The sequence below is a fragment of the Lepidochelys kempii genome, chromosome 1 (genome assembly GCF_965140265.1).
Source record: "Lepidochelys kempii isolate rLepKem1 chromosome 1, rLepKem1.hap2, whole genome shotgun sequence".
Classification (NCBI taxonomy): Eukaryota; Metazoa; Chordata; order Testudines; family Cheloniidae; genus Lepidochelys; species Lepidochelys kempii.
The window spans coordinates 99812577-99825594 of NC_133256.1; the positions used below are offsets into that span (position 1 = coordinate 99812577).

At 39.3% G+C, this 13018-nt stretch overlaps 1 protein-coding gene across 7 annotated transcripts in view; it reads right to left on the reverse strand.

Moving 5' to 3' along the window:
• TMTC4 (transmembrane O-mannosyltransferase targeting cadherins 4) overlaps nucleotides 1-13018 on the reverse strand; it is a 58727-nt gene that overhangs the window by 40717 nt on the left and 4992 nt on the right. For 6 of the 7 annotated variants that reach the window (XM_073348871.1, XM_073348898.1, XM_073348916.1 and 3 more), the window contains exons 3-5: nucleotides 8487-8602; nucleotides 5497-5713; nucleotides 1654-1741 (exon numbers count right to left, since the gene is read on the reverse strand). In XM_073348871.1, the coding sequence (XP_073204972.1) occupies nucleotides 1654-1741; nucleotides 5497-5713; nucleotides 8487-8602 (421 nt within the window). The remainder of the gene's footprint in view (nucleotides 1-1653; nucleotides 1742-5496; nucleotides 5714-8486; nucleotides 8603-13018) is intronic. The other variant, XM_073348890.1, reaches the window with a different exon arrangement.

The window sequence follows — 13018 nt, forward strand, 5'->3', positions numbered from 1 at the left end:
AACAGAGACAGGATTAAGTATACCTAGACGATCCCGGACAGGTGTTTGTCTAACTTGTCACTGGAGGCTTTTAAGAACCTTTCCTGACATATATGTAGAAAGAGAAGGAAACAGAAAATACAAGATGGTGTCTGGACTATTCATTGTGAGAGTGATTGTGTAGAATTTCCTGATTAAGCTCAGTTTAGTTGGCATAGTCACAAGCTACACAAACATTTAGAAGTGAACAGCAACCATTAAAAATCATTTAAGTAGCCAATAGACTATCTTAGAGAAGTATTATAACAAAGTTGTTCTTCCACAGCACTCACAGAGCCAATAAATAGGGCCTTAGCCCCACCCAAATTTCTGGCAGAGGCACATTAAGATGCTTCAGCCAAATTTTCAATGCTCTGTACACATGTATAACTTCATAATCAGACATTAATGTATTCTTTTATAAACCTGTTAAATAGGGCCCCGAGATATTTTCTCAAAACAAAGTATCTGTACCACCAAATTACTTTCAGATCAAATACCATAGCAGAGCTCGCTTGGAAGAGTGTCTCTGAAAGGTCTCTGCATGTTAAAATAATACAGGTGCTGTGAACTAAAGCCTATGGGCCAAATTCAGTACACCTTAAACACGTTATAAGCTGGCTGAAACCTTGTCCTAAGTGGAGTTAAAACCTTGAGATTGGAGGGTGCATTTGCACCCAGCAATTAACAGAACTGTGATGATATATTAATCACAAACCTGCACCTAAGTAAAAAGGGTTATTTGAACCTGCCCAGGAGTCCTGGATTGTGTGAACACAGAAGGTTTTGCTGAGTATTGTTTTGCGTAAGGGGAGAGTGTATGTGAGAGAGAAGGCAAAACAGGACCAGAGAGAGAGCGCGCGCACCTGAAGAAATCCAAGGTGAAGCCTGTAAGTATGGTATGATCCCCAAGAGTAGTAGTCGTCTAGGTAAGGGTACTGGCTGACAATAACCTTGGGCCTGTAGGCTAAGAAACTTCTCCTTTTGCCTTTGGCTCCTACTGCACTCAGAGAAGCAGGGTCTGTTTATTTACAAGGCATGTACCAAGGCTGCATTTAAAAAAAAAAAAACTCCATCAACTTTCTCCCCCAAACGGAACATTTCTTGGGCTCTGAACCTTAGTTAACTGCTTGGGTCAAAAGGGCACAATGCACAAATGCACAAGCACTTCCACTGAATTCAGAGGGACTAGTCATGTAAGTAAAATGAGCAGGACTTGGCTGTATATTAAAATACAAGTAAGGCTTATAAAGTTCATCCTTGTGTAAACAATCCCAGCATAATGTCGACAGGCAAGCCAAAAAGATTAAAAAAGGAAAGTTAGCCTGTCAAGTTATACCCTGAGATATAGCTGTTTACACTGATTTATTCCTTTATGTTCATAAAAAATAAGCCTTGTTACAAAACAAATCTTTTACATAAAATGTGTGTCTAATGTACAACAGGAGTCAGGTATAGAGTTTCTCTCATTTCCTCTAGTGGCATGTTCCTGCTAAAACAGATCTTCTGTATTTCCAGATAATTTAAACAGCAGTAAAAATAGCTCAGGTCAACTTGATGGTTTAGTTTACTGTACTTTACAGAGGCTGTGAATAAAATAATAAATTACACAAAAGAGGCAAACATAATGCTTACTTTCTCTAAAGGCTTTACAGTAGCCAAGGAAAGACAACAAAAAGAACAGGGCACACAGCAGGTCTGCTCTGCCAACAATCCCTGCAACCTTTGAAAAAAGAAAAAGAAAAAAGGATTTACTTTGTTTTTGTTTATTATCAAAAATATTTTTTAAAGAAAATGTGAGGAAACGTAGAAGTATAATTCACTGAAAATATGAAATGGACATATAATTGTGTGTCACTTTTTTATTTCTGTAAATTGTTTTAATAAACTTTATAAGACCAAGGGCATTTTCCCTGATTTTGGAGGAATATTTGTTGGCAGAAGAAGCCAGTAGATGGTTTGGCTTTTACTCACTGAAAATTTGCTATTTTAAAAAAAGGATTGTGGGCATGATCCAAAGTCTATTCAAGTAAATGAAAAGACGGCCATGGATCAGGCCGTATATTTGTGTAATTCTTGGACCCTAGCAAACTACAGCTGCGGCACCTCAAACCAGAAATTTAAAGAATCTCAGCTTTCAGAAAAGTACATTTCAAGCTCTGTGAAGACAGCCTTTGACCTGTAAGCCAAAGGGAACCAACTGTTCATGCTAACAAGAACAAGCTGAGCTCCACTTACTACAGCTGAAGGGAGAGGGTGGAAGAGGACCTAAAGATCTTCCCCCAATCTCTATACACATTTTTTATATCTGAATCAGTTACATGTGGGGTGCCTTCCAAAGAATCACCTGGTCTCACTACCAGTTCTGCTATGTTGCGGGGAGAACCCACGCAGGGGGTTTGCACCTGTAGATCCGTATCCAAAGCCCTGGAGTCCTTCCAGTGACTTCAGCAGGTTTGGCTCAAGGTTTGGCTCAAGTCTTTAGAGTGCTGGAGCCCAACTTTGCTGGAGCCTCTGTGCACAGATCTTTGGAAATGGGATTGGACCCACCAGTTCTTCTCCTCCCCACCCCCTCATTTAGGGAGGGGACTCAAGAACTACAGAGGCTACTCAGGCTATGCTGCTGCTCTGCCATTTTTTCGAAGAGCAGAAAAAGGTGAATTCCTCCCCCACTTGCCTCACTGCAGTTCTCTAGTCTTCTCTTGGGCAAGGCACGGGGTTCAGACTCTGGAGCAAGCCTGTGCTACTCTGACATGAGTAAACTGCATCACTTAAATAGAATTTTTGAGAGCTGAAAGGTCTAGTGGTTTGAGTGCTGGACCGGAAAACTGATCCAAAGCCCGCTGAAGCCAATGGAAAGATCCCCCGATTTCAAACGAGCTTTTAATTCAGGTCTTGCGGGGAAGAAACTGCTGAATTCTAATTCCAGATGGAAAAAAACCCTGTGTGGCTTTGGACAAGCCACTTAACCTCTGCCTCAGTTTCTTTATCTGTAAATTAAGGATACTAATACTTCTCTACCTCATAAGGGTGTCTGAGGATTAACTCAATGGTTGTAATGCGCTTTGAAGGTGAAAGTCAAAGTGCTGTTCTGTTTCAGGAACTGTTATCAGCTAATGACATAAAATAATCAATTCTAGAAATAAATGTCAATGTGTTACAGCAAAGGGCCTGGTGCTCTAATACCTGCTGTCTCATTGACTTCAACAGCACTCCTTGTGTGAGGCAGAGGTGCAGGATCAGACCCATAGCCTCTGGTCTCAAGGCAACACACAGTTTTAATTTTACGATCAAACTAGCTATCAAAGTTCCATGCAATAGGTAATATTTTATCACTTACATTTGAACAGGAAGAACACACACATTTTTTGTTTTTTTAAAAAGACAAAATTATACAGCAGTAGTACTTACCTGCTATTCAGAAAAATCGTACTGAGATAACAAATTTTATCTTCAGACATTACCAAGACTAAACTTTTCAATATCCATTTTACATATGAAAGCTTTTAGATTCCTTGTTTTTGAACATACCAAAAATCAAAACAGGAAACTGACAAACTCTTCACAGTTATTATATGTCAAAACATGCCATCCAATTTTAGAGACAGGTTGTCATGATTTCAAAGCAACTGAGTTTTCAGCCTCATGGGAGGTGCTGTTTGAGGGGTGAGAAATGCATGCGTGTGTGTGCTGGAAGCACACAATGTCTTGATTGTTACAGTTAAAAATATTCAGTGTAAAAGATTTACAATTCATTGTTTAGCAGATTAAGTGCATCTGTGCACCATCTGATCTTAGAAAAGGAATGTTTATTTTCATCATGCTAGGTTCTTCTTTCCAAAATATAAACAAATTTTATAGTTCCCAATCCTCCAAGCTCATTACACAAAGAGACCCCCCTGAGCCCATGCAGATTAGCTTGCAGAATTGGGGCCTTAGTATCATTTAGAGCCTAATTTAAACAAATATATGCAATACTTTATATCATCAAGGACTAGGTGGTAGTTCTATTGTTCAGTCTGCACCGAGATTTCACGGATTCCCAGGTGCACAGAAGCTGCGCTCTCCACCACCTTTTTGCCCCACATCTGGTCTTTGGGACAGCCAGGAGCAGTTTTCACCTTCATGTAACTTTACACTGGTAGCCATGGTTCTTTAGATTGTCGAAATGCAAAATGCTCTGGTCATACCCCTTACTGAGTATGGGGGACAGGAAAACCTGATGTAGAGCTTTGTACCTAAGGATTCCCCCACACAACAGCAATTCCCCAGCAGGCTGTTTAATACAGTTGTCCCTTTCTTTTTCACCATCAGCATTGTGGAAAAGGGATGGAACAGGGCCAAGGATCTGGCTCAAGGTGGTGGAGTAAATCCCTGTGCTATGTACCAAACTTAAGAGCACTTACTTTTAGGGAAGAGCCTGAATGTTAGAATTAAAACTTTTTAGTAATTTACAATGGAGAAGCAGTTAAAATGACTCTTGTTGGATTATGAATATTCATGGGATTTTAAGATCAGAAGGTATGATTTGTGATTATCTGATCTGATCTCTTGCTTAACACAGGCCATAGGACTCCCTTGAATTAGTTCCTCCTTAAGTCCAAAAACTACTGTTGAACTAAAGCCTATCTTTTAGAAAAATGTCCAGTTTTTAATTAAAATATTCCCATTGATAGAGAATCCAACACAACTCTTGGTAAAATTGTTCCGATGGTTATTGACCCTCACTGTTAAAAATGTGCACCTTAGATCAGTCTGAATTTATCTAGCTTCAACTTTCAGCCACTGGACTTTGTTATTCTTTTTTCTGCTAGATTAAAGAGCCCACTATCAAATTTTTGTTCTGTATTTTTATTGCAGACTAATCAAGTCAGTCCCTTAATCTTCTCTTTGTTAAACTAAATAGATTTAGCTCCTTGCTTCTATCACTATATGACTTGTTTTCCATTCCTTTAATCACTAGCATGGCTCTCTTCTGAACGCTCTCCAATTTATCAACATCTTTTTTGAACTGCAAACACCAGAACTGGACACTGTTTCCAGCAGTTGCTGCACCAGTGCCAACTACAGAGACCATATAACCTCCCTACTCCTAGTTGAGATTCCAGTTTAGTAAAAGCAAAAAAAAGAAATTAACAGTGATTAAGCCATTGCATACAGTTTATTCACGCCTCTCCTCTACTGTTCATGAGATAGCATGCCCAACAATGTATTCTTTATCCACTAACTAAAGATGGATGACCTGAAACAGAGTATTTATTGCACTTTACTTGAGCTGAAGGATCACTAACTTGTGAGCATATTAACCATATTATTATATAACTCTCAATGTAATACATGCAAAGCTGTAATAATAGATACTCTATGTAGTAATGACAGATACAGTATGTAACTTATAGGAGTGTTCCATGATTAGAGTTGGTCATGAATTTTGCAGATATAAAACATTATACAAAGATCTAAGTATTAGGTACTTACACATTCAGTATGCACTGGATGCACAGCAAACAGTGAAGCAGCTAGAAGAGATGCTTTTGGAGCAAGGTTTAGCCTTCTTCCTTTACTGCTGTATTGCAGCCCACCCAATAATATTGAGAAGACATCAACCATTAATACAGAGATAGCACAATGCAGTATTATATTGATGACGTGAAAACCCACTGGGTGAAAGCCTCCAGCAAAAAGGTAATTCATTCTACATAAAAACAAAAACATTGAGATTAAGAGTCAGAGGAGAGCTTGGAGACACACAAAGAAAAACTAAACACTCCTGAAGAAAGAGAAGTAGCCTCTGCATGAGAAGCTTAATATTAAAAGTACATTTTAAATAATATCTAACACACCCACCTTACCATGGTTCTATCTCCAAGCATCCCTGTAGGCTCCTAGCCTAAGGCTACCAGGCCCTGATCCTTGCCCAGACAGAGGATTTCCCTATGGAATAGCACCCATACCCTCACACCAGTCCCAATTTGCAGCAGTCACCCTTTAATGCACCACCACTACCTTTACAACATCCCAAATGGGAAACACAGCAACTGTGGCTGCTTCTCAGTTGGTGCCATAACTTTAAAGTTGCATGACCGAGTAGTGCTCTGGGATGCAACCTTGCGTAAAATTAGAAAGTTGGAGAGTCCTGCAGAAAAGCAGAGATAGTTTATGCACATGAATGTTCCTGGGGGTGCAAGCAGGAAGGATGGTGTAAGGTGAGAGTGTTCTTTCAGATTAAACCTTAAAATAAATGTTTTAAAAAAAAAGCCCACACCATTCACACACTGAGGTTCTAACTGACTTGCACAGACACTAAAGATCCCATGACGCTTTCAGTTTACCAAAAAAAAAAAAAAAAAAAGATTTGTCGCAGGATCCTTGGCCAAAAATTTTCCAGTGCACATGGCCTACTCACTGCTGGGTTTTTACTCTCCACCCCAGTGGTGGCTGCATTTCAGTTGTGCTCCACACATACAGTTAAGTGATGTACCTTGGGATTTTGCACAATGAAAAGGCACAACATAAATAATTATTATTTAAAGGGTGTATGTGGAAGCAGCATTCTTTCACGGACAAGGAATGGGAGTGCAGGTGGAAAGGGGTCAGGAAAGTAGGCTGGAGAGGTATGTGAAGAGGGAATTCGTACTGGTCAGGCTGTTTGGATAAAGGTTCAGTGTAGGAGCTTATTCTGGGTAGCAAAGCTTGAATGGGAAAAAGTGTACCACAATTTTCTGTATAATATAAGCAATACGCTAAAATCATACAGAAACTTAATTTAGATAATGGATATCACCTAGTACGTCTAGCCAACCTGCATCTGGCTTAAGTGGAGTTCATTATGATGATCTAACCTGTTATAAATGTGTAATACACATAAAAGCAAAGTCTTAAGGGAGCTAGGGAAGGCCAATTTCTTACTTGAGGAAACAGCACTTTACTGGCTACCTCCACGTGCTCCTCTACGGTTTCAGATTTTTCAATACTTGTGTGTAAGTTTTCTGTTTAAATTAACCAGGGTGTTATTGGAGTCAGAATGAGCCTCAAAGGCCGTAAGAGGAAAGGAATCATTTTATAACGTATGTTTTATGCAATATATGGAAGCCTGTAATAGGCATTTCAAACACCCAGACATTTACATTATTTGTATTTGTATTACAGTGGTGCCTAGATTGGACTGAGATTGGACCCCATAGTGCTAAGCGTACAAACACATGGTCACAGCCCTTCCTTGACCATGCAGGGGAGGAAAGGGAAGTAAGGCCCCATGCAGACCCTGCTCTCACTATTACAGCTGGAGTCACAAATTGAGTAGAGGAATACTTGCCCAATACTCCCTGCTGAGAGCAAGTGGGTGGGGAGGAGTCCTGACTCTGCCCCCTTTACTCACCGGGGGTAGTGGCTGGCCAGGCTCACAGCACGCAGTTCCATGACAAGGGTGAAGTTACTTACTTCTTTCCCAGGCAAATGGGGAGCCTGGATGGAACTCGACAATATACGTACAAAGATACGTTAATACATAGCAGGAAAGTATATTAAAACTGTGTGTTCTGGGGCGGGCAGGGGGGAAATAGTTAAAAAACAACTGTCAAGCTGAGGTTAGGATAGATGGGCAGAGATCAAAATGTAACCGAACCCCAGGAAAATGAGAACAGAGCCCATTTTTGTTTAGTTTTAGACTTCTTATCTGACTGCATTTTAGCACCTAGATTAGAAGCTACTATTATTGAGGTTCTATATATAATTAAGATAGATTGATAAACACACAGAGCTGGGCACATTGATTAAAAACTAAAACAAAGCTATGTATACATCAATCAAGATGTATACAGTTCAGTCTACTTCCACCAAAGGATTCTGGTGACATGAATAGATTTCTCTAGCTACATTCTTACTGTTAAATATTACAGCACCTCTTGCCATAGGAAAAAGAAGGGAAGAAAAAACAGAACGAAAGGGAAAAAATCATAGAAGGGTCTTCAGACCTTAAACTGAGAATTTGTGGAAGCTGCTCAGACATTACAGTGATTAAAGAGAATTACAGAATCTGAGGTGGGGATACTTGTCTTGATATGTTAAACATGACTCTGGAGTAAATTTAAGTAGGAGGTATTATGTAATTTATATTATATAAACAATTATGATTCCACTTTTATTCCTACTGGGCAGAATTTACCCTTATGCATAGCACCAACACAAGGTCTATGCATCAATTAAATCCCTTGTGCTGGCCCTCTGCATAACGGTGAATTTCACCCTTTGGTTCCGAACCTGCAACAAGCTGTGAGACGTGGGAGTTCACCAGCATGGAGCTTATTGCACGATCAGGTCTTTGGAGCTAAGCAAGGTAGTAGCTGTACTGCAAATAAGCTGTAGCAGAAGTTTTACTTCCTCAAAGTCTCTTGTTTTCCAAAACAAAAAAGTCAGTTAACAAAATAAACCCCCCAACCTAGTACTCTGGGCACGACACCAGGTCTCACCTGAAAGTCAGGACAGTAAGTGGTCGATATGATTTGTGGCTGGTATTGCTGCTGAGTTTGCCACCCCAAAAGTCATGATGCCACAGGTCACCAAGTGGAGTTTCTGCTCTGAGGTCCTGAAAGACCACACGTTTAGCACCAACATTAACAACATTTCAGTTTAGTTAGAGCAGCTGGAAAGAGAACAGTTACATACAAAGCAAACTGGCACCACCATGACCATATTTTATAGACAACATTTTCTATCAAGTCTTTTAGTGACTGGCTACTGAAACCTGATTGATAGTTCCAAGTCTTTTCAATACCCTCTTATATTCCTTTAATTATTGTGGACTAGATGCTCAGATGGCATAGATCAGCATATTTTTCCTGAGTTTCAATAGAGCTCTGCTAAGTTCCACCAGTTGATGTTCTGACCCAATAGCTCTAGTGTAAAATATATTAAAAATATATCTTTATACCATCTTTATTTTTGTAAAATATCTTATTTTAGAGCAAGGATCTTTGGAGATAGGAACACAAGCTGTTGCAAATTGCCATTTTGCCACTAGCAACAGTAGGAGAACCATTAATGAAAGCACTAAAGATAGCTCTTCTTGAAATCCTGTTGGGTGGCTTCCTTAACTTCCACATAACACCACTCCACTAGCGTGCTTTGTTTCTGACATATTAAACCTATCAGCAAGTTCCTCTATGTACTGCTCTACACAGAAATGAATAGTAGTAGTTAGGAAAGGAATTTCTTAGGTACCATCATGAAAGAAAAATAAAATCACAATTTTTAAAAACTACAAAATGGAAGTGTACAGTTTGCTTAATCTCATAACTAAGATGATAAAGAAGTAATTTAGATTATTTCAACTCTAAATGGTGCCATAGGAGAGACTATGTGAAAATCTGAAGAACACAGATGGACATAAAGGCAGCTCCCCCCCCCAGCTCCTTTTTTTTTTTTTAAACATATATTAGATACTCATCTACACAGCCTCAGAGAAATTTCTGTGGAGTAGCACAGCATGCTTCATATTCATCAATAATTGAAGCTGCTGCACTGAGAAGGCCACCTTACTTCCACCGAGCTGCCATACCTCTCCTCCACACGCATACAGCGTGCCAAATTCTGCTCTGATTTATGTTAGTGCAACCTCATGGGGTATAAATGAAAGCAAAATGTGCCCTTAGTTTGATCCAAAACCATGAGGGCACCTAAGAGTGAGATATCACTACCAAAAGAATAACTTCAATAGGAGAACTGGTACCATGGGTGCAATCAATTATAGCTTATCTTATTTCCCATTCAACTAACACAGTAGTAAAAAACCAAACCAAACAAGCCAAAAAGCCCAAAACTCTGTACCACCACCATTACCACATGAAGCCAAGTACGGTACTTTCTAAAGGATTACTAAACAATAAGTAGGTCCATGTCTAGCACTGAATTCAGCAGGGATGTATAGATTGCAACTCCATTGCATTTCTATATCTGAAAGAAAAGACGGTCGTGTGATTAAGTCACTGGACAGGGACTGTAGAGACCTGAGTTCAATTCTCAGCTCTGTTATAGACTTCCTCCATGATTCGCTGTAAGCCACTTAAGCCTGATTTTCCATTCCATCGCAATTGTTTGCTATTCACTTGTCAGTATATAGAACATGCAAAGCTATCAGAAAGTCTAATATATTTCTTAAAATATAAGGATTACAATTTGAATACAATCTTGACATAAAAGAGATGGTATCAACAACACGAGGTAAAAAATATATTTGTTGTGTGCTAACAGAGATTTTTAACCACCATGGGAAACACTACTCAACATCATTATCTTCAGAAAACAGAACGCAAACTATAAAACAGTCCTGCATGGTCTCTAAGTGCTCCAGCTAGGAAACAGTTTGCACAGTTTAATCAGAGTTTATTTTTTGTCTTCAGTAGGAAACAAGCAGGCAAAGCAAAATATCCAGAAATATCTTGTGATTCAATTTCACTTACTTATGACCTGAATTCTCCAGAGCTCAGAACTGGTGAACTTGATCACCGAGCACTGGAAGTTTGGAGAAAGCTAAACTAAACTAAAATAGTCTCTTCACCTTCATGGGATTACACTAAAAAAACCTGTTTGCTTTTCCTTAACTGTAAGGACTTTGCATCTATTTGAAAAGTTATGAATGATTTCCTCCACTGAAATAGAAAGTGGATACCTAGGGAATCCCTAAATATTTGATTAGCAGCAGCCTATGCACAGTAGAGTGCAGTACTTGAAGAAGGGTCAGTTCTTCTACATAATGGCTTACGGAAAAGATGCATTGTGTCTGAAATTCCTGCTAACCCAACGATTTGTTTTGCCAATAAATAAATAAAGACAAATCATTGTTGTACACCAGTAAAAATGTGTTTTTAAATGACAAGGAAGCATCTGGAAAACAGCCCTGAACACCAGTAAAATCCAATAACTGAATGCGCCACAACACAGTAGGCATGGGGCCAACTAACAACGGATCTTTCATTAAAAAAGGAAAGTGGGGGGAGGGCTAGCAAGTTAACAAAAAAGGATCACAGCGTGGTACCTAAGAAAACATTGGCAAAGCAAGGCTCAGTAGATCCACAGAATGCCTTCATCAGCTGTATTTCACATGAAAATAAAATATGGCATGCAGTACCTTGCTTAATAAAACCAGTCTTTATTATGGTACAGTACTTTCACTCCCCACCAATTCATAACCTTTCATCTCCCCATTTTTGGTACTGATTTAATATTTCTACATATTTATCCTGCCCCTTATTTAAAAGGTCCAGTGGCATCAAAATCCCATTCAATTTCTAAAGGAACATGTCAAGATTTAGATAGGGAAATAAATTAAACCTCCATATTTTCAAATGAAGGCTGAATAAGTAAGAATGAGGTTATTTAAGCAATTGATTTAGTTTCTTCTCCTTGCCTGCAGCCAGAATTTTAGCAGCTTTTTCATTTGCGTGCATGTTGGTAAACTGAAACAATAACATTTGTCAGGTAAAAATGTGGAAAGAAGTGGAGGAAGATTACAAGTGTGGAAATTGCACTGAAACAAACTACATCTACATTGCCTTGGATTAAATGTCAGTTTAAGAAAATGAAATTGCATCATTATCCTTCAAATAAAATTTGCAGAACCAGATTTTCCCAGGAGATGTGTCATTTTACAAATACAATACATTCTATAATCTCTGTATGTATTTACACTTCCCCCAACATTTTTCTAGCTTAGGATACGGCTGACTTACTCAAGCACACTACACATTTATTTAAGCAACAATAATTCAGTAGGATGCTGAAAGACAAATTGCAGCAGGCTACCTCTATACTTTCTGTTGTGAAAAAAAATACTGTAGATTATATTTTTTCCAGACGGTTTTTTGGCCACCACTATAATATTGTTCTCTTCATTCTTTTGGTGTCAAGAGAGTAGAGTGCATGGGGAGAGACACTTTCTGTATCTATTCTTTTTTTTTTTTTTTGCTTCTATGTGCCTCTCTAACCACCTCTACCACTCATACCTCCTAGATCGGACTAGGACCACTGGAATAAGGCCAGGCACCCTTGGAAATTGTTCAATGTCCCCTTGGGAGGCATCTCAGGAACTCAGGACACTCAGTATCTTGCAGGATCACACCTTAAACCATCTATTTTAGGATTTAAACCATCTATTTAAACCCTTAAACCATCTACTTTCGGATGGTTTAACATCAAGTAGCTTGAAAACTGGCTAAGGGATGTAAGCAACGATTGGCTAAAATTTTTTCAAAAAGTACAAGATTCGCAGTGCATTAAAGACTTTTTAAAAAAGCAAATACTTTCTTAATATTATTTTCTACTCAAACAATTGCTGTAGCTGCCACAGGAATGTTACAAGAGAGATGGTCCACAAGACACTCTCTCCGTTAGGTTGGGGTTTACCTTATGAAAAAACCTTGAGAACCCTTGCTGAGTGAAACTCACCGTCAGCCCATCCTGCAAACACTTCTGCACAAGAGTAACCTTATCACCCACTGGAGGCAATGGAAAGTCTCACACTGACTTCAGTGGGGCTTCTTAGGACTGGGTCCTAAGGACCATAATCTGAATTCACTGAAGTCTATGGTAAAAATCCCAGGACCAGATCCACAAAGGGATTTAGGTGCTTAACTACCATTTTGAGAGCTTAAGTTCTACCTTATAGTTACCAGTGAGATCCTCAAAACCCCACTCATCTGCTGCCTAACTCTGGAGGTGCTGAAATTCCATAGGTGCCTAAATTTCTGTCAGTAAAATCCCTTAGGCACCTAAATTTTTGCTAGTGAGTATCCACAAAACAGCCTCAATCCTGATGATGCTGAGCTGCTCAGTTCCCTAGTTCATACCTAAATCCTAGTGGAATTCTCAGACTAGGTGTTCCCCCACCTAACTCATATCTGGGGACCTATCCAGTAGGCCGGCTCAGAGCACACCTAGCAGATCTAGTCAAAAAATGACAGCTCGGGGACAGCAGGTCAGGATTTTTTGGAGTTGTGCATGTGTC